This window comes from Eschrichtius robustus, chromosome 6 (assembly GCF_028021215.1).
Source record: "Eschrichtius robustus isolate mEscRob2 chromosome 6, mEscRob2.pri, whole genome shotgun sequence".
In the NCBI taxonomy this organism is placed as follows: Eukaryota; Metazoa; Chordata; class Mammalia; order Artiodactyla; family Eschrichtiidae; genus Eschrichtius; species Eschrichtius robustus.
This window is the reverse complement of record NC_090829.1, coordinates 73,031,822-73,054,036: the sequence shown is the minus strand read 5'-3', so window position 1 is coordinate 73,054,036 and position 22,215 is coordinate 73,031,822. Positions and strand designations below refer to the sequence as shown.

General features: G+C 47.7%; 1 protein-coding gene across 1 annotated transcript in view; it reads left to right on the top strand.

Annotated features, from left to right (window-relative positions):
* The window catches only part of XXYLT1 (xyloside xylosyltransferase 1), a 195,745-nt gene that overhangs the window by 111,252 nt on the left and 62,278 nt on the right, over window positions 1–22,215 (top strand). Inside the window, exon 3 of the mRNA XM_068546475.1 lies at window positions 1,246–1,378. Coding sequence (XP_068402576.1) covers window positions 1,246–1,378 — 133 coding nt within the window. The remainder of the gene's footprint in view (window positions 1–1,245; window positions 1,379–22,215) is intronic.

Genomic DNA, 22,215 nt, shown 5'->3' with positions numbered 1-22,215 from the left:
ATTACAACTTAGAAGAAAGAATAAAACCCTTTGTGTGCAATATCCAGTTCAAGAAACTAGATATGAGTTTTGCAAGCTGGAATAAAAAATTAATAGCCAGCTTTAATTCAGGGATAGAGCTAAACTAATCCAGTTGTTTCAGGATTTCTCAAAGTCACTGTTTGGCCTTGATCTTATGACAGACTAGTAACTATGATGCTTGTAAATACGATTATTTTTAAGACTGTCTTTAAAAACTAGTTTTTGAGAAACGAAATTGAGTTATCTGTAGTGAGGTGGATGGACCTAGAGTCTGTCATACAGAGCGAAGTAAGTCAGAAAGAGAAAAACAAATACCGTATGCTAACACATATATATGGAATCTAAAAAGAAAATGGTTCTTATGATCCTAGGGGCAGGACAGGAATAAAGACACAGACGTAGAGGATGGACTTGAAGACATGGGGAGGGGGAAGGGTAAGCTGGGACGAAGTGAGAGAGTGGCATGGACATATATACACTACCAGATGTAAAATAGCTAGCTAGTGGGAAGCAGCTGCATGGCACAGGGAGATCAGCTCGGTGCTTTGTGACCACCTAGAGGGGAGGGAGACGCAAGAGGGAGGGGATATGGGGATATATGTATACATACAGCTGATTCACTTTGTTAGAAAGCAGAAACTAATACAACACTGTAAAGCAATTATACCCCAATAAAGATGTTAAAAAAAAAAAAACAGTATCTGAGGTCTTTTAGCTGTTTCTCTCTGGGTCAGCATCCTAACTCCACACATATCAAGGTTTGAAGAAATATATAGTAATAAGAACCTGAAGCAATAATGACTTCTGTGGGTGACTTACTACCTGTACCCCAAAGAGAAACACCTGTATGCTTTGAGTTTTCAGTAGGGTGTCCATGTACCGTATCATCTAAATCAGATGCTTTTGAGAATGAAATGGTGCTCTGTTGACAATTACACCAGGACAGTGGCCTAAAGTGGGGGATCTGGTTGCCTAGTTTTATAGAAACTGTATGTCTGCAATTGGAAGGAAATCTACAGGGCCACTGTTTTTTATGAAGGCTTCTAGTGAGTGGGGGCTTGCTGGTAGACGAAGGGCCTTTGTTTCAAGCAGTGTCTTTGCATTATTCAGTGACAGCAAGAATAATCCAGTACCCTTTTCTGCACCTTCCACTTCATTTTCTGTCCGAGGCTGAGCCTCCCAGGATGTGTGTCTGTCTCATTATTGTATTGTTCTTTCCTCCAGAGATCCTGCGGATAATTCAGCTGGACCTAGACCTAAAGTACAAGACCAACATCCGGGAATTGTTTGAGGAGTTCGATAACTTCCTGCCCGGCGCCGTCATTGGCATAGCAAGGGAGATGCAGCCAGTGTACAGGTATGTGGCAGCAGCTGGTGGGCGGCCTCCAGGACCCCTCCTCACTCCCCCTCCACCCTCGGCAGATTGGGATTGATCGGTCTGCAGACTTTCTGTGCTGAATATCTCAGGGACACGTTTGTACTTACTGCTTATATTTAGTAGTATGGGCAGGTGGGTCTGCACCGAATCCATAGATGTTACTTCATTCATTTGGCAGAGTTTGTGACATTTTTTCTTGTGGAAAGCCCAGCCATTTGGATTGTTGGTTCTGGCTCAGCTCAGAATTTTAAAATCTTGGGCTTTGTCTTACAGAGGAGGTATCAAGATATAGCTTTAACTTGCCAGTCTGGTGATGAACTAGGTTTTCTTGGCCTCGAGTCACCGTGACCCCTCCTCTGTATAAGTGGAGTGGGTTTATCAGTGTCTTTCAGGGAGGGAGAGGCAGCATAATTTTGGAACACAGATTGGCATCTCCTAGTGAAAAGCGCATTCTCGTGCTGCAGTGTTTCCCTGTCAGGTGTGCAGCATGAAGAAACTCCAGCACCTGAGGACCAGGAGACACATTCAAGAGTGTTCGTCGTGGCATTATTTGTAGTAGCCCAAACCAAAAACAACCTAAATCCTCATAGACAGCAGAATGGATAAATATAATATATTCATCTAACTGAGTATTATATAAAGGTAAAACGAGCAGACGGGGAGCTAGCTATGTGCATTGATAGGCAAAATGGAAATGTAATCTTTAGGGATATATACGCAAGTGGTGAACATCATAAGGAAAACCAAGGGAATGATGGTTCCCAAAGCCAGCATGACCGTCGCCTCTGGAGGGAGCGGGGGAGTGGTGGGAACACAGACACGGGTGGGGATTGCCGCTGGAGGCCTGCATTGCTTTTGTGCTCCACTTGAGGGACGGTGCCTGTGTTTGCATGTACTCCTTTGTACGTAGTATATGTCTTACAATTTAAAAAAATTAAAAAAGGAAAGGAAAAGCAGAAGCACATGTAGGTTTTTGTTAAAAACTAGGCCCACGGCCCTGGATACAGAGAGTTCCATGTTGCTGACTCTTCCTCCTCTGGCCAGAGCCATAGCTCACCCAGAGCCTGGAGCTGGGATTTCACTGCCCCCTGGGCTGGCCCACCCTTCCTTCTCAGTGCACACCCTCCTGCTGGCTCCCTGTGGGCATTCTCAGAGCTAGGCCCAGTCTTTGGAGAGCTGCAGGGCACCGGCAACTGGTGACTCAAGAACACGCGTTTCCTCTAAGAGAGAGGAGAGTGACAGCCTCGGCTTGGTTGTAGTTATTTGCAAGACCCAGATCACACAACAGGAAATTCCTGCAAGGCCTCTGAATGAGTCGATAACTCCTGGGCCTGGTGGGCTGTTCTCCCTTACATAATCCTCCTGCAGGTTACCCCAGAGTGACAAAGTGGAGCCCTTTACTCTGCTGTGTGTGGGGAAGGGGGAGGTTTGGGCAAACATCTGCCCTTGTACTTATAGCAGCCTCCCTGCCTCATTCCCTCACCTTCATACAAGGTGTATCTTCCGTCTGGGGGTCTTGATTTAACAAAGGGAGGAGGGACTTCCTTGGCAATCCAGTGGTTAAGACTCCACGCTTCCACTGCAAGGGGACACGGGTTCGATCCCTGGTCAGGGGACGAAGATCCTGGGAGGAGATGGAAGGAGCACTGAGGGTCTGATGTCCTATGTGCTGGTGCCTGCTCAGCCACCACGCTTGGGCTCCTGCATCTGAGGATGGGAGCAGGTGGGCTCCGAGGCCTCCCTCTTTCAGCCCTGGCATTTGTGATCCCAGCCCTTCCAACCCTCACCATTTCCGCATCGTCTTTCCTTGACCTGAGGTTGCTTGTCAGCTGGTGAGCTCCTCACTGCTCCGTAGGGCCAGTGCCCCAGGGATCCTTAGACCAGGCTAACTATTAAGTGCAGTTAGAGCCCTGAGGCCTCCAAGCCTCGGTTTGGAATCTTCTCATGTAATATAAATGGAAACCTGATCACACTTAATTTAAATGGTGTTGGCCAGAATTTATGTTTTCTGTACCTTGAGGATTTTACAAACAGTGAAACTTAAATCAATTTAATTGGCTTTTTCAAAAGAAATCTTGGAAAGATTTTAGATCCAAAATGAAGTTGAGTTTTTCTCACCTTCGGAATCTTTAGTTATCATTCTGTACAATGAGACAGATGAGACCCCTGCGTCAGGGCAGCTGGTAGAGTCCAAAAAAATGCCTTGTTTGTAGGGCTTGCGCCCTCAGAATCAACAGAAATTAAAAGTCCGTCCATGTTCTCCCCGCCTTCCACCCCCCTCCAGCTGAAATGTTTCTAAAGACCTCTGATAAGTAAGTCTGCAAATGACTGCCAGGCGCTAATCTGTGCCCGCCAGTTCTGGGTAATTGCCTTTGGGTATTTGTCCTCTGTTTCAGGCTGAGAATGTTTGGTGCTGGCTGGGGTGGAAACAGAGTGTGGTTTTTTGCCATCTTCCACAAGAAAACTGGAGGCTCCAGTGGCCCAAAAGATCAAGTGTTAGTTGTCTGCCACTTTGGAGTCTGTGCGTGTGTGTGTGTGTGTGTGTGTGTGTGTGTGTGTGTGTTTGTAGGGAGGGGTGGGAGAAGCAAGAGGGGGGATGAAGGCAGGGGAGTAAACAGGGCCTGAGCAAGGGCAGGCAGCGCCGAGCCCTTGTGATGTTCACACAGGCTCAGCCCCATCTCCATGGACTTGGCCATCGTAGCTGGTGGGGAATCCCCGCGGCTGTCTGCCCACCTCTGTGGGCACTGCCCCTCCCCCAGGAACTGACAGTGGGGCCTGACAGCCACGTGGTCTCCCTGAGTGTGGACTGTGAGATGGGCAAGATTTTGTCGTAAACAGAAGCTGCTAGCATCTGTGAAAAGAAAGGAAAATTTAGAAACCAAACAGCACAAAAGCAAAACTTAACTGATGAACAGAGCACATTCTGATCTGGAAATTCACTAAGCAGAAATAAATCTAGACCTTCTCAGCTGTGTTATTTTTATAGTCACTTGTCCGACAGTTACTGTACTTCAAAAAAAGCACATATTAAGTCATTTTTATGGCTGTTTCCCTTCGATTGTGTGCCACAAATGTTAGAGGCTTGGGGGGCTGGAGGAGGAGAAAATATTTCCCACTGTCCTTTTGACAGATAGCTTTTTAAAAAACAATTTCCCCCCCAGAACATAACACCAAATCAACTGTGTTTTCGGGAAAATGATGGCTTGTGGGATGCTGGCATAGGGATAGAGGAGCCTTTTCCTCTTGGGTCCCTGTAAGATTTTGTTGAGTCAAATATCTCATGACCTTCCTCATCTGAAAATTGGGGAGCAGTGGTCACCTTGAGTGGAACATTGTCCTTCCCGTCTTGACTCTTTCTCTGCCTCTTTGTCAGGGAACTGTGGTTAGCTGGGCAATGTGGTTAGTTGGGATAAGTGGCCCAAAGGAGAGAAAGGTCTAGTGCTTTCTCTGTAAGTAGAATGATCTCTGTAAATAGACGACTGTATTTTGCAAATATGTGTTAGTCCAGGATGCCGTTTAGAATTTAATTCCTTATGAATGTATTGGAAAAGTAAAGAAAACTGTTGGATCCGCTTTGTGTACAACCTATAAAAATTATAAGGGTGTATCAGCAGGCAAAGCAGCCATATGTAGAAGAAATAGCGCTCAGATTATACTCAGAAGCCGTGGATTATAGTCCTGCCTTTCACGAATTATCCATGTGACACTTTGCAAGTCAGTTGATTTTCTGAACTTCTGTGTTTTCATCTGTAAGTGGGCATAAATATGTCTAATACACAGAATTACTGGAACACTCAAATGAAATAATGCACATGCAAGTTTCTGGTGTAAAAGAGACTCTCAGTAAAGGCGTTGTCTCCCTCCCTCCTTAATCATCACAACTGCATTTGTGTTTTCCTTTCCAGCTGATGTGTTTTTCTGTATACCTCCTCTTCTACCCCACTCCCAGCCATATAGGGTTGCCAGTTAAAATGCAGGATACCCAGTTAAATTAAATTGCAGATAAACAACGAATACTTGTTTTATGTAAGTATATCCCAAATATTGTATAGGGGTATACTTACACAAGTATTTGTTGTTTATCTGAAATTTAAATTTAACTGGGTATCCTGTTGGGTTCCCTTCCTCCCTTCTCTCCCTCTCTCCCTTTCCTTTCTTCCCTTCTTTCTTTGCTAAATCTGGCAGTTCTACCCCTACCAAAGTGTTAAACCCTCCCTTTTTAGCAGAGGACAGTGGTCTGGCTTTTTTATAAGATCCTTGAGTGAGCAGGAACAAAGGGTGTGGAACTGGAGCTTATGAGGGAAACGGGTGGGAGGGTGTGAGGGAGGGAGGCTGGGAGGGAGGGAGGCTGGGAGGGTGGGAGGCTGGGAGGGTGGGAGGCTGGGAGAGTGGGAGACTGGAAGGGAGGGAGGCTGGGAGGGAGGGAGGCTGGGAGGCAGCCCTCAAAGTCTCCGTGAGGCACCAGGCCTGAGGTCCACCACCCACCCCCTGCAGGAGCTGGGGCCCAGACTGTGGCCTGGGTCGTCAGGGGAGGCCCCTGGGGCTAGGAAGCCTGGCAGTGGCTTAGCCAGGTCACAGGGCTCCTGCTGAGCCTGGAATGAGTGAGTGTGTGAATGTGTGCGTATGTGTGTGTGTCTGTGTTTTGAGGAGCTGGGGTCACAGCCATTGGTCATGGTCACTCTGTCTTGAAGCTGCCGCCTGAGGAGCTGCTGAATGGCAGCTTTGTTGGTGGGGGCCATGGGCTTCCGGTTCATTCTCTCTTGGCTCCACAGGCTGGCTGTGTGCTGGTTTGAGCCCAAACCCACCATGAGGTGGAAGCAGCAGGCTAATCCTGTCAGCTGCTGATAACCCCACCAGGCAGGAATTTGCTTTTGTGGTAAATATTTGAATAGTGTCCACTCTTTTACCTTTTTGGGTCATGTGGTTTTTATTGATAGCATTTGTGCCAGCCTAACCTCTTTCCAGATGCTTGGAATGAAAATGTCCAGCTTATTTGCAGGCTGCTTTATCCCACTCCTGGGACTGGAGAAGGGCTCTCAGGGACATTGGGAAGGAAGTGAGGACTAGCACAGAAGTAGGAGGGGAGGAAGTGGACTGATACCACCTCTGCCACTCATGGCTGTGTGACCTTGGGGAAGTTTCTTGATCTCTCTGAGCTTCAGTTTCTTTAGCTGAGACCTGGAGAGTATAGCACTGTACAGTACTATATATGGTGGAGTTGACTGGAGGCTAAATTAAACAGTGTGCCTGGCACAGAGTAGCACTTCCTACTGGTGGTAGCAATTTTATCCAGTTCCACTCAGCCACTTGGTTCTGTGACCTTAGGGAAGTCACTTAACCTCTGAGGTTCAGTTTCCTCATGGTATGTGAAACTGGAGCAACTGATAATTTAGCATAATTAGTGCTGATATTTTGGCTTCTCAGCATCTGAAACCCCTTCCCATGTTTGAGGAATGTCCTGCCATAGAAGCCTGCCTCCCTTTATGGAAGACAAAAAGGCTGGAGACTCTCTTTCCTGGATTCCTTGCAGCTAGGGTGTTGTTGCTCTGTTCCCCTTCTTCCCTCCCTCCCCTGAGGAAAGCACCATCAGCAATTTAGCATCTATACAGGCTTGTTTTATACTTTTACTATATACCCGAAGCAATATAAGGTACTTGCAGAACAGAAACTGACAGTATTACAAGGAGAAAACAATGAGTCCACAATGATGGAGTGACATTTTAACATGCCTCTATCAGAAACCAGGAGCTCAAAGAGGCGGAAGGTATGTGTACAGAAGATCGCAGCAGAGGAGGAAGGAAAAGGTGGTGGTGAGGGGAACATGAGGAGGACAGACTGTGCCTGAGGCAGGCACCGGCCCCCTGTTTCACACCGTGAGCCTGGCTGGGGGCCTGCGGTATTTCAGTGCCCTCCAGAACGTGACCTTCCGGTCGCTACCTGCTTCTGGACTCCAGCCCTTGGCTCTAGTGGTTTCTGGTTCATGGAAATGTTCATCTCATTTTTCACCCCTACTATTTCCCTTCCCCTGCTACATTCCTTGAATTTAAAAAATTATTATATAAGAGTAATACATTTTCATTAAAAATTCAAACAGTATACGAGGATTATTATTTTTCCAGAAATTTTCTACAGATTTATCAGTTTTGTGTGTGTGTGTGTGTGCATGCATGGTGTGTATAAGTGGACTCATACTTTATATGCCCTTGTGCATCTTTTTTATTCGCTAAACAGTGTATCTTGGCCATCCTTATACCTAAGTCAGTATTCCTTTATTAAACATTGCTAGTCTTCCAATATAATTATTATTTTTTTTTATGTTTTATTTTGGAAAACTTCCAACATAGACAAAGGTAGACAGAATCATGTATTCTGTCCAGAATCTAGTATTCTGGGTGCTTCAGTAATTATCAACTCTGAGCCAACCTTGTTTCATCTTTACCCCCCTCCACTTTTCCTTTTCCCTCCTCCCCAGCCACCCCCATTATTTTGAAGCAAACCCAGACAGCATACCATTTCATCAGTAAATGTCATTTAAAATCCATTATTTAAAAAAAAAACACAATTCTATGTGCTTGTTTCTGGGTTTGGAGCTGAGAGGTTGTGTGAACCCATGGTGTCATTTTGTCTTCACGTTTCTCGGTCTGAAATCAGTTTGTATGAGGGAGGAAAACAGACAGACACGGCTCTAACATCTAGCCAAGCAGCATCTTCCACCCCTCTCCAGATTGTCTTATGTCAGGATGTTAATGTAGCAGTAGTGTCTTGAAGATTCTACGGCCAATATAAATTCAGGTCCATTGCTCACTAGGCATGAAGCTCTGCTTTTAAGAGAACCTGTCCCCGCCGTCGTTTCAGGATGAGTAAGCATGGGGCTTGGAGGTGAAAAGTAGTAGATTTTCTTCTTCCCGCTGACACCTGAGGATCAACTTCTCGGCTCTTGTTCTTGTGTTTTTAAAAAAAAAATTAACCAAGATTGAACCTGTCAGTTTCTATTAGAGTTAAATCTGAGTAAAGAGAGAAAAGCTTGCCAGCTTTTAAACTAGTGACTGATAAAGAAGCCCCATATTCCTTCTTCCCTGGGATTTAGAAGACAGGGCTGACTGCTTTTGCGGAGCCCGTGTAACCTGCAGGCAGTGGTGTAGCCCCTCCAGGAATCACTAGTAAAAGGGGAGAGAAATACCTGCCCTGTGGTGGAGATAAAAATATCTATTAGAAGATTATTATTTTTTAATGACACCACTGGGAAAATGTATTTTAAAAGGAAAAAGCTGCATACAGAAAACCTGAGTGGAATTGTGTTACTGTTAATATAATTATTTCCTCTCTGATGGCTGTGCCCGCCGGGGAAGCTGTGAACATCTGCTGTCATCTGAAGGCCATGGGAGTCAGGGAGGCTCCCAAAGGCCGAGTGCTCAGGCTGAGATGAGGTCCTGGTGGGGACCATGTGAGGGGCTTCCCTCCTCTGAAAACACTACTCATTTCAGCTCTTCTGTCATCCTGTGCATTATGAGTCCTCTGGCACTACTGAATCAGTAAGATCCATGGCATGGTACCTGACTGACACAGATGTCACTGGAAGAATGAGTGAGGAAATGAAGAAACGGATGGGGTGAGGCCAGGTTGCATGCTTTAGGGTGTGCAGACCGGGTGCCAGGCACATAGTAGCTGTTGATTGAACACATAAAGGAACCATTGTTTAATCAGAGGATGCTTCCTCAACAGTGTGTCGGCCAGCTGTTAAGTAAAGGTCCATAGTCCATCACTGGTGTTTTTATAGAAATTGCTTTCACATTTTTCTTTTTAAAGACAATCCATAGGAAACATTGTTATTCTTAATTTTTATTGGGTTCATCGCGTGTGACCCGTAAGATGAGGTGCTTTGAGGAATTACGAGGCAGAACACATGGTTCCTGCTTTCAAGGAGATTATAATGTGAGGGAGATAGGGCAGATGAAATTCAGTAAAGACACAAATGCCAAAGAGGCAAATACCAAGTCAGTGCTGCTGTTTAGAGGGTTCCCTTGGATGAGCCACAAATACGTGGGACTGAGAACTTCACTGTGTGGCCAACGTCATCCTCAGTTTAATATTCTGCCTTCAGAATTCTAAGGTGTGTGTGTGTGTGTGTGTGTGTGTGTGTGTGTGTGTGTGTGTGTGTGTGTGTGTGTGTGTGTGTGTGATGCTTCTTTCTTCTGAAAGGTCTCTTGGAAGGGCGCTTGGATTTGCTGTGTGGGTATAGCCTCCAGGAAGCATGCTTAGGACGGACCTGGCCCTGTGCACAAATAGAAGACTCACCCAGTGGGCTTTTATTGTGGGCCTGGCTGAGCAGGAGAGAGAAACTAGAACCTGTCCTCCGGGAGGTGGCAGCCTAGCTGGCGGGACTGCCGCCCTGGATGGCTCCACTGGGGGGTGGGCCTGGGCAGGTGCTCCAACGGAGGCCCAGCAAAGGATGACAGGCCCGGAGGACTATCCTTTTTTTGCATTACAACTTGTTTCTTTTGCCAAATAAACATCTTGTTGAGAGAACCTCATTTGTAATCTAGGCAGCAAAAAAGACTTATCTGTAAGCATCTTCCTGGGGAAAAGAGGCAAAATAGCAGAGTTGAATCACAGTGACATAGGTACAAGAGGGACTTTCTGTGACAAACAGTGTGTGAAAAGGGCTAAGTTAGGCATGACTGGCTCCACGTGAGGGGAATTTCAATATGGCTCCATGGCTACCTCGGGTACACATTTCAGCCACATGACTGCATTTCTGCAGGTGATTAAGTGGAATGGATATTCAGTCCCCAGGCCTCTGCCACTAGGTTAGCTGCAGAATTGAAATTGCAGAAATATCAAGCTTTTAAACTGGACTTGAGTTTGAACTGAACGCCTTACCTCTGACTCCTGCGTTGGGTGACTTCTTTAAACAAGCCATTTGCTATTGATCGTAGAGCGTTCCCATGGTCTTCTGTTTGGAGGGGGAAGAATTGACCCCCACATCAAGGAGCTGCCCGTAGGAGCACGTTGATCCAGGCACCTAGCCGTTCCTGGTGTCCTTATCTTCAAGACTTTTCTATCACTATTTGTAAAAGGAGATGCATATTTAGGAACCAGAATTGCTTGCTATATAATAATCTGCCTGTCCCCGCCTCTGTAGATGAGTACTCATTATGAGGCTTGCTGCTCCTGATGGGCTTTCAGAAATGTGAGGTCATGGAGATGCTCGTGGGGCCTCATTACTGTCAGGCAGCGAAGAGTGCGTGCCAGTGCGTTTGGATGCTTCTCTGGTTCTCCTTGACCCCTTGGCCCTGTAAGGAAACACTGTCTCCCTTAATAACATGAAGCCCAGTGTCTACACAGAGTATAAGCAAGGGAAACCCTTGCCCTAACTGCTAGGACCATCTTATCTTGTTGGACCCAAGGATCGTGAGCTTGGAACTGTAAAGAAGGCAGTATAATTCTAGTGCTCTAACCTGGCTCAGCAACGAACAAGATTTTCATGTTCCTAATAATGTAACTGTAGTTCATTGGTATTCAGCTCTCAGCCTGGAAGTTGGTGTGTAAGCAAGGTAAAAGCATAAACGTGAATCGTGTGTTTAGAAGGACTGACTAGAGTACAGGAGAGGCATCCGCATTTCTTCTGCCTCCTCTTTCCTGCCAAGATGTCAGCAGGGTTTGGGAAGAATACGGCGTGACCTTGGTCCTTCAGGCCCCCTTTCCACTGACACCTCACATCCTTTCAGCTGCTTTCAAAGGTTAAATGCATCAGATAGATGATCAAGCAATACATTTTGTATAAAAGGAGTAGAGAGAGCCTTTGAGGCCTTGTTGGTGCAGAGGGGGCTGAAACAGCCAGCTGGAACGTAGGAGAGATGTGTGGGTAAATGGAATATCTGTGAGGATAGGTGCCCACCAGCCACCTGCACAGACCAGAGCAGAGGAGCCCCAGTCTCCAGTCCACATGCCATGTCACATTCAGGATCAGATACTGAGTGGCTTTTGTTTTAAAAAGTGTAAATGAGAGAACATCTGGTTAGGCTCTCAAAAGAAAAGAGGATCATCCAGTGAATATAACATCTTGTAACAGGCACAAGAATCATTTGTGATTCAGGAACTCAGGATCCAGCCTGTAGCAGTTTAGTTTCAGGTAAATGCCTCCAGGAAGTAATACAAGTTTTTGAAGGTTTAAAAATGGATTGTGACACAGAAGGAAGGAGAGCCGTTGATTGAAAACCCATCTATTCCCTGGTTCTTAACTGGTGTTTTTGATTATCTTGTTTATTTTGCATGAATATGGGCCCAGTGTTGCCAGGTGTTTTGATTTTTTTTTCTAAGAGAAGCCAGAAATATGTGTTATTAATGTAAAAGCTCCTGATTTTAAAATAGTGGCAATTAAGCAAACGGTTTGCTGGCCAAACAAAACAAAATGGTGCACCAGATTCAGCCCAAGAACTGCCTGTTTGAGACTTTGGGTCTGAAAGTTCATTGAGGCAAAAAATTGACCAAATGCCTCCTCCAGTTGGCCTGGACCTTCCGAAGGCTTTGGTCGTTGGCTGGTCCTTGGAGGCTGATGGCAAAAGTTTTTGGGTGCCCAAACTTTTTCTCAAATGTTTTCTCCCTATACTTGAAATAGTTGATTTTTATTGGTAATTCAAAATTCCATCAAATGATTTTTCTAATTGCCCTCACACTTACCTAATCATAAAAGGCCAAGGCCAATCATAATTCTCGTCCAGAAGTGTAATTTGGGAAGAAAATAAAAAGATCCCCAGACTTACCACTCATCAGAGTGGGCAACTACTTTAATGTGTATGCGAACATCTTTGAACTACTCTCAGTGTCTGAAGGTGCTTTGAGGAGCTTGAAGGTCTAGACGGGGAGGAGAGGAGGAGAGAAAGCCAAGGCAAGAGGGAAGGAAGAGAGGCCTGGAGTCAGGCGGCAGTTGTACATTCACTGCTTCTCATCCACCATCCTGTCTGTTCGGTGCTGCCTCGTGAACAAGCCAGGGAAGTGATGGCCCACGGAGACTCCAGCCCCCGGGCCTTGCTGTCTGCACAGGCGTGGAAGTGAGGATGTTGGGATGTTGTCAATACACACAGAGTGGCCTCCTTGACGGCCCAGCTGGAGACTCTTCTCCCTGGTCTTAGAGTCACGAATAGTCCTATTTCTCCTGGATAATGAATTGGTTTCCCCTTCTGTACAACTGTTTAGATGTCCTTTGCTTTCAGTTGACTAACAGAAATCTTAGAGCCAAACTTGGGTACACCTGTAGTAAGCTTGTGGCTCTCTATAGGATGCCTGCTGGCATCTTTGCTAGCTAAGATAAATCCTTTTGGAACAAAAGGGGGGGTAAAATTTAAAGGAAAGGAGAGAAGGAGGGAAGGAAGCTGGATGTAGTCTGGATTAGTCTCCACTTTCTAGATCTGGCTGACTGTTGTAATTAAAGATAAACATTGTGAGAAATAGTCCTGGAGGAAGTGCAGCATGGGTGGGGTGACCATTTAATTTCACCATTAATTTATTGTTTAAACTAGAATACTTTGAGAGTGAAAAGGGGATGCTGTTAATAATCACCCCAGGACCTCAAGGGCAAACCAAGTCTGTCCTGGGCCACCTGAGGATGTGTTATCACTCTAAGCTCGAGGCGGCAGAGCAGGGAAGGATGGAAGGAAAAAGACTGGGCTGCCGGGGATGAGGCAGGGGGAGGGAGCTGTGAGAGGCTGAGGTAGTTAGGGTCAGAAATACTGCTGAGGTTGGCAGTGTATCTGGATTCACCATCTGTTAGAACCAGGAAGGGGATGTTGGGCCATTCTTGGGCTGGAATTTGGCTATTGACTGGACTTCCAAGGTGAAGAGTAAAAGCAGCCCATCTCTATGAATGCGTCTTACCAGGACTGCCCCCCACTTCTCCTGGTTTTCCGTGTCAGTGCAGGAGTTGTGATTGGCCCTGGATTGAATGGGAAGATTGAGCTTCCCTTTTGGGTAGTGCTCAAACTATGTAGATACTAACTTGAGAACTAACCACTGGGATTTGGCCATAATTCCATGTGGAAGGAATCAGAGGAAAGAAGTGAAGGTGAGACGACTGCCTCTCAAAAGTGTAAATGCTTTGTTTTCACTATTGATTCTTGGCTGGTCTCAAAAATTCCCGAGAGCTTTTAGTATGCACTCGCCGCATGTCAGAATTTCACCAGGGCTGCACTATTTCAGCCTGTGACTGGGAAAGGCTGACCCTGTGCTTCTGTGCACTCCCAGACGCGGGAGGAGGGCTCAGGAAATGTCGCCTCTGCCTCCTGCATGGGCTTGTATACGTCTGGAGCAGAATCTCCGAAGCTGGGAGGGGTCCTCGTCTGGGAGCAACCAGCTGGGGCTGTAGGTGAGGGCAGCCCAGCCCAGCACAGCCCAACTCCAGGAGGGGAATGGAGTGGAAACTCACACTCTGCGGATTTCACAGGGCTGGCCCTGGATTCACCCAAGATCAAGACCTTAGGCAATTAACGAGAGCTGGACGTTTCGGTCTTGGGTGCATTTTTGGGAGGTGGCCCTTGTCCTCTCATCCCAGGACATCTGAGCTTATCCATGCTAACTTGGTGACTAGTAGCTTAGCTGTTAAGGATTCCACAGGTATCTGTTGAGGGCCTTCTCTACACCAGGCTCAGTGGACAAGCCACAGGCCCCACCCTCAAGAGTATACAGTCTGGACAGCTGGCCCCGCCTGCAGCCGAGGGGCTGAGCACCCTGTAAAGTTCTCAGTGGTCGCATTCCCGTAACTCAGAGGTGCCTCCGGACCTTGCTTCCTTCCTGCTGCTCTTTCTGACACTGAAGGCCCTGGTTCCCTCTGCATCACTTCACACCATTATCTGCTGCCTAGAAGCTCATTAGCCAGTGTCCACTTGACTTTCAGTTTCATTTCACGCTGGACACCGTCTCTTGGCTCACTGACAGCTGCGTGTTTTGCAGCCAAGGGGCAGCCTACCCCATCCCTGTCCTCCCGGGCCCCAAATTAAATGATGACTTACCTCTCACACACTCTCTTGACCACCTACTGTATGCTAGACGTTGTGCTAATTCTAAAGTCCACACGCCTTAGCCCGCCACTCGGGGACCTTTTCAGTCTGCCTTTCCCCACATCCCCACCTTCCCCACTCCCACCAAGCTCCCTGTACCTTTTGTACAGGAACCCTGAACCCCTGCTATCTCCCAAACAGGTGCTCACCCACATGTGTGGCCTTTGGGGATGACCTTCCCTCTGCCTAGGATGCTCTCCCTCCATCCTGCTCTTCGCCCCAGTCGTCCTTCAAGGCCCACGTGGGAAGCCCCCACTTCCAGAGAGCCCACCGAGGGCCTCCTTGCTCCCAGCTGTAAACCCCACTCCTCAGCGCTAACTGCCCTGAGATCGTTCAACAGGTCATAACTTGGAGGCCAGATGCTTCGTGTGTGTGTGTGTGTGTGTGTGTGTGTGTGTGTGTGTGTGTCTCCCCCGACAAAGGTATGAACTCTTTGCGGACAGGGCCCTTGGCTGATAAAACACTGCCATTCTCTCTCCCAGTCTCACAAGTACAATTTGGAAGCCTTCAACTGAAACCATTCCTGTAGCCATCGTCCAACTCTGGTCCTCTAAGAATGTCTTGGAGTTTTAAGGCTTGGTTATTATTTTCAAATAATGGCATGAAGGATCAAGGAAGTAGAGGGGACTGAACTTTAGCCATAGGGATAAAACCAAATCACTTGGTTTTCTGAGATTATATTGTACATGCTCTCATTGCATTGTGAAGATAGACTAGAATGTCGGGAAATTATCCGACTTTGAAGTCAGACAGAGCTGGGTAGACTCCTGGTTCCACCACTTACTAGTCATATTACTTTGCATAATATATTGAAACCTTTTAAAGCCTCAGTTTCCTCATCTGTGAAATGGGGATATGCCCAGCATATTGGTTATAAAGTGATTTCTGCTCCCTGTGCCATGGCATATTTGAGATATGTGACTCACATGTTGCAATGCAGGTGAAAGGATGTGTTTGGAAAAGGCTTCTTGGTGATTCTGATGTTGGAGTTTCTGCCTTCACTTTCCCCTGTTTGAGCATCACTGGCTTAGTGGGTGCTCAATGAACAGTTGAGAACGAAGTGATGTCATATACACATCACACAACACCAGGCACAGAGGTGCTCAGTGAGCAACTTGGCCCCCCCCACCTGCCGTCCTACACAATCCACATCTTCCCTTGGTGCTGGTCAGTAGTGGACAATGTCCCCAGAGGGGCTACTGTAGAGCGGGAGGTGGGGCCGCCTTTTGAAGCCAGGAGGACTTTGTCCGGGCTTGGAAAGACAGCGTGCTGTGCAGGAAGAGGCTGTATCCTGCATTACATGAAGCTGCCGCTGGCCCTTTTCTTTTCACAATCTTTTGGGTCCCTTGGCCATGATAAAAAATATGACTTCGCTTTTCTATTCCGTGGTCCAGAGACCAGTGTGGAAAGCCCAATGGCAAAGGTGCAGAAACTGGCCAGATTGGAGCTGACCGTGAGTAGCCATCTGTGTTTTGGAAATTACAGACTGAAAACAGCTCATAGCATACGGTGTCAAGGGTTTTCGAAGTACCAGTATTAAAGCATTTCAAGCTTCTCCTTATAATGTGACCGTCCCTATGTGCCACTCCACCCCCATAACCCAGAGGAGTGTCACACTCCACTCTCTCTGTCACTCCACTGTCTCAGGGCCCCTTCTCTGCCCCGGCTTCTCCAAGCTGGCTGATGCGAGCACGGTCTCTGGGGCGCATGGGCACCATGGCCTGGCATAACCGTGCGGGGTGACCAGGGCTGCCCGCAGCTAAGCCTGAGCTTATGGACAGCCTCCCGGGACTTGACCGAGTTGAAGTCTGTCCACCTCCTTCTAGACACTTGTTCCCTGGGGTCATGTCTCAGTTTGAGAACCTGTCTTCTGCATCTAGACTCGTGTGATGAAGGCTTTTGTTCCAGAGGCAAAGAATAAGCTATTTGCTTCCTCAGACCTCCGTTTGATCCTTTCTTGTCCAGGTCCTTGGACAGCCATGTAGTCCCCTTGCTGGCAGCTCAGGTGCGTGCTGTGAGCTGTGAGCTTCCCGCGGCAGCTTCTTGGCTCCTGCCAGTGGTTGGAACGGCACTGCAGTCCCTTAGGCTTGAGCAGGGCTCAACTGTTTCCAGGTTGCTTTCACATCTACTCCTCATACTAACCCAGCAAAGTGGGAAGGCAGATAGTTTTATCCCCGTTTTGCAGAAGAGACTGATTTGGGCGTGGGTTAGATTTGCCCAGGGTCACTCAGTCACACGGTCAGGACTAGAACTCGGGTCCCTGTCTTCTCTGTGCCTGAGGTCCCAGAGGGGTCGTTCCTGGCCCCTGCCCTCTATTTCCTGAATTATGAGGCAGCAGATCTGGAGAGGTTTTGCAGCCTCACGCCCAGCCATCTCCCAGCCTGAGTCCCCTTTTTTGGGATTTACAGCATATACAGTTGCACCCCTCCAACTACTATTCCCGGGTTCCACACCCGTGATTCAATCAAACACAGGTCAAAAAAAAATCCAGAAAATTCCAAAACGCAAAACTTGAATTTGCCACACACTGGCAACTATTAACATAGAATTTACATTGTATTTACAACTATTTACATTGTGTTAGGTATGATAAGTAATCTAGAGATGGTTTAAAGTATATGGGAGGATATATGTAGTTTATATGCAAGTACTACTCCATTTTATATAAAGAACTTGAGCATCCACAGATTTTGGTATTCCTGGGGGGATCCTGGCACCAATGCCCCACACATACCCAGGAAAGACTGTACTTACTTGCATGTTAAAGACACACAGTCTTTCCATTAAAAACTTTAAGGGCACTCAAGTTCCTCCTTAGTGTTTGAGCCCCGTGCAAACTGCCCTCCTACCTCTGTTCACAGTTATATTTGGTAAAGGCTGGATTTCTGCTCTGACCTGTACAGGTCCCTCTGGCAAAAATAGTTTTATCACTTTTCCTCACAGCACAGTGATGTCCCTGGTGATGGCTGCTGTGATGAGTGTGTAATTAAAGAGACTTGTGGATGGCTATTCTCAGTCTGTTTCTTGGGATTTTGGGTTTTGGGGGAATCTCAGTGGTGTAGGTTTTAGTGTGAATTGTGTCCAGTCAGGCCACTCATAGCTTTTATACCAAAGAGGGAATGTTTTTAGTTATTAGAGGGCATGGGCTTCATTTTTGTGATAGTCTGCAGCTTGACTTGGATTAAATATCTCTTACTGTTAGGGAAGTATTAGAGCATTTTCCTTTCTTCCTTCTTTCCTTCCCTCCATCCACCCATCCATCCATCCATCCATTCCTCATCCATGACCCATCTAAGATGATAGGAAAGATTTACTATGGGTGTCTTTGAATCTGATGAGTTTCAGTACCTACCTCTTAATTTACAGAAATCCCATCCTGCTCCTTACTGCAAGAGCAGCCTGTTTCTACTATAGTATCTTTCCTGTGGTCTCAACCTCCTGCTGCTGAGGCCTGGGGACTGTGTGCAGAGCCATCCTGGGGTCTCCAGGGCGGTGTGAAGGTGCTCAGAGTGTCACCAGCTCTTGGAAATTTAATCCAGCTGTACTTTACCTCCTTCCCTCCCATCTCCTTGCTGCCTCTTTGTTCCCACTGACATGCTTAACAAGCCTGCCTCATCCTGCTGAATGATTGTTGGATGAGGGGATGGAGAGGCAGCCTTGGATGGCTCCAGTCAAGTCACTTCCTCTCTACCTGCCCTGGGTTCCTCTTTTATAACCTGAGAAGGATGAATTGAAATGTCTTTCCTAACTCGAACAGACAGTTATAGATTCTGTTAAAATAATTACAGAATCTCAGGAATAGGAGAAACAGCTGAGAGCATCTTTTCTTGTGTTTAAATTCTCCCTAAAGCGTCCCTGACTTATTAGGTCTCAGCTTGATTACCTCCCGTGATGGGGAGCTTGCCACTTCCAAAGCAGCCCATTATTTTATTGTTGGTCAAGTTCATTGGAATGTTTTTCTGTATATAAAGTTAAATAAAAATTGCTTCCCTGTGGTTTCTACCCATTGTCCTCACTTCGGTACTCTGGGGCCACACAAAGATGTGTTTGTGTGTGTGTGTGTGTGTGTGTGTGTGTACTCTTCCCCAAAAAAGTCCTTCAGATATTCAGATGTGCAGAGAAGCTCTCATTTCCTCTGAGTGATCTTTTGTGTGGCTAATAGCCCTTCCCTCACACAAACCCCTCTCCCTTCCCCAAGGAAGGTCATTCCACTCCTGACCATCAGCAAGTTGGAAATATGGATGGAAAAGCCTTCCATCTTGGCCCAGGCACCAAGCAGCAGGAAGGAGGCTGCTCTGGAGCAAGGCTCTGTGGGCACGCTGTTCTTACCTGGGAAATCAGGGCCCCAGCCTGTAGCTTTTCCTGAGTCCCACCCAGCCTCCAAGGGTTGACTGACTGCTGCAAGGATACAAATGTGTGTGCCGACTCCCTGCAGGACCCCGTTCCCCCCGGGCCTTGCACACAGCCCAGGGGCATAATGATCAGCAGGGGTCATGCTCATGCTCTGAGCACAGGGACCAGCAAGGTTTTCAGGATGTCTGGAGCTATTCAAAGAAGAAAGGGACAAAGAAGAAAGCTTTGGGACAGCCAGGGTCTGGCAGAAATGTTTCCGTTTGTTGGGAGTCACCTGGAAGGACTTCAGGGCCTGCAGGGACGTCCCCAGATGTGGCCGCGCAGACCACCTCCTCTTGCTTTCCCCTCTTCACTTATAGTCTCCTGTCTCCGTTTTAAGGAAAAAATAGATTCTCTGTGTTTGTGTCATTTCTTCTGACGGGTGGGCTGGCTTGGCCGTCTCAGGCCAGAGAACCAGGGTGAGATGGATGTTGGCAGCTTCAAGCAGGGACGAGCATGGTCTGTCACTCTTTTCCAAACCATGCCGTCCTAAAGACCTGCTTTTTCTTCCTGCCGTCTGGATGGGGCCTGCACCTTCTGGTGTTCCCGCCAGGTGAGGACAGTACATTTTCACAGCTGTGAGCTCCAAGGGCCTCTGCTCCCTGGAGCTTCCTGACAGCTGGATTTCATGGCCATGGGGCGTTAGTCACAGCTTTGGGGGATTTCTCTAAGTCAGCTTTGAGACCGTACTGTTTCTATCATCACCTAAAAATTAGCTTAAATTTTATATGGGGATAAAAGGGAACTGAACCCCTAGATGTCTCTGGTATACATCTGGGCTGATCTCTAGGGGTTTTGAAAAGCTTAAGCTTCGCACGCAGGGGATTCTGGTGTGCAGCTGTTGTTCTGCCCTGGCATTCAGGGCTCTGACTGTCTAGCCGGCCAGGAGGTTCTGGGGAGCAGGGGGTCCCAGCATTTGCGGAGAGGAAGGGCCCAGCCTCTCAGGTTCGGGAAGCTGGGTCACTTCATTCCTCCCTCTCAGAACTGGGCTGAGGGTGAGGCTCACGAGGCAGCATAGTGGAGAGGTTAAGGGCACAGGCCGGACTGGGTTTGACTTCTGGCTCTGCCACTCACTGCCTGAGTGACCTTGAACTGGCCCCTTGACCTCACCGTGCCTGGGGGCGCCATCTGTAAAACAGTACCTCCCTCACGGGTAGGGATGGAACTGTGAGGATTGACCAAGTTAATGTTTGTCCAGTGCCTAGAACAACGCCTGGTACAAGTGCTGTGTGAGTATTTGTAAAATAAGTAAAGCAGTTGTGTTAAATATGCAATGCAGCACATGGTGACTGTTCGCAAAGAAAACGCATCCGAGAGGTTTAAACAGCAGATCATCTCCTTGTGGTGGTTCTTCCAGCAGAGGTGATTAAAATATGGAACGTTATCATTTGAGAGGCTGAAAATCTGGTTTTCTGGGTGCCGACACATTCTTTTAGGGCCCGGTAGATGCTGTCACTTATGGGACAATTTCTCCAGACGGTCTTTGGTCACGTGTTTGCCTGCAGTCCTTCTAGAACTCTTGGGCACCTGTTGGACGCACAACATTTTTTCTTCTTCCTACTTTGGGAGAAAGGCCCCTCCCTTCTTCTCCCTCCACAGAGCTGGCAAAGCTGTCTACCTGCAGATGTAGCTGCCGTGACTCCGATGTCATCCAGGAAACGTGGACTTTCCGCTCCTCGTCACAGCCTGGCAGCCGCCTTCCTGTTTAGCAGGAGCTGCATTTCAAGCTTCAGCTGCCTCTCTCTCCCCATTTCATGCTCCTTGATCTGCCTGATTCCTTGTCTGCACTGTCCTCATTCCATGGCTCCTGAGACCGTCACCACCTCCACCCCAAAAAAGGTCTTTCTGGATAAGATGCTGTAAGATTCTGTTTCCCTGGAACTCCATTAACCGGAAGATTCAGTTGACAGAATGTCGCTACTTCTGCCTTGGTTAAACTAGAAAATTCAGTTTGTCAGAATATACATTTTTGATAGAGGATTATGCGTGGAATTAAGCAAACTGAATTGTCTTCTACACTTTCTTCAGTGGTAAAATGAGAGTCATATTGTGTGTCTCACAGAGTTGTTAGAAAATCTGCAGAAACCTTACAGGGCTACATCCGTCTCTGAAAGGTTAATTTATTATTAGACTTTGAGCATCCAGCTTCCTCGGGGTCTCCTCCATGTAAATGAAGAATAAAACTGTGGCATCACTCCTTGGCAGTTCAGCTCTAACTTGGTGCATCAAGAAGGCTATACCTCCTCTCCCCAGCGAGACCCATGTCATTGGTGCCTCAGAAGCTTTTTTTTCCTCTGTTGCAGTTTAAATTAAGGGGGAACAGAAGTAGACTGTGTAAATAACGATAATAATTCATAATTAGTGAACGTGGGTCATGTGTCAAGCACCGTTCAAAGTGCTTGGATGTTTAATTATCCCAGCTCCATGAGGTCAATACTGTTTCTATCCCCATTTTACAGGTGACGGAATAGAGGCCCAGAAAGGCAAAACTCACGCCCAGGGTGTTACAGCCTGTAAACGTGGAGACTGGGTTCAGACCATGACACCGCCCGGGATCCCTGTGCTGCCCTTGTTCCCTGGGTGTGCGGGTTGGCACTGATGGGCCCCAGGGGTGCCCCCTTTGTGGTTGTCCAGCCCCCAAAGAAGGAACGCTCTCCTGAGATGACTCGCTATGCTTAGCTGCCTGCGAGAATCTCAGTCTGTTTCCTGCTTGGGTTTGGGGGGGACGGTGGTGGTGGTCTGTGTTTCTGAGAGGATGCGAAGGAAGCATTGTGTCCCGTACTGTTGGGTCTGTTTAGACAGGAATCGAGGGCAGGCGCTGACAACGTGAGAATTGGCATCCGGGTCTTGCAGCTGCTCCCTCACTAACCTGTGGCAGGGGCCGTCGCCTTCCCTGGGGCCCCAGTGTGGAGCCCTGGGCTCGGGCTGACGCTCTGACCGCGGAGTATGTGGTCACCTGGAGGTGCCAAGGACCCACGTGGTTCGTTTGGTACCTTTTCCTTAAAGTTGAAATAAGAATGAAGCTCATCGCTGGTGTTTGGGGCCTGCTCTGTCGAGGCAGTGCCGGGCGCTGGGGACGCAGAAAGGAGTCAGATGTGGGCCGGCTGCCCTCGTGGTACCGAGGTTGAGGACCCTGAAGGTGGGGGAGAGCTCCTGAGGCTGAATGTGTACGGTGCAGACATGGCCCAGCGACATCACCACGTAGGCCCTGGGCCCGCAGCCTCTGGCTCAACAGCCAGGCTCCAGCCTCAGCCCCCATGCCTGAGTTCCTACTGCCTCAGCCCTGTTGGGTTCCTTAGTTCTTTAGGAGGGAGGCCCCGCTTGGCTCTCTGCAGTCTTGCTGGCTGGCTGGCTTCTGGCATCTTCCTTTTG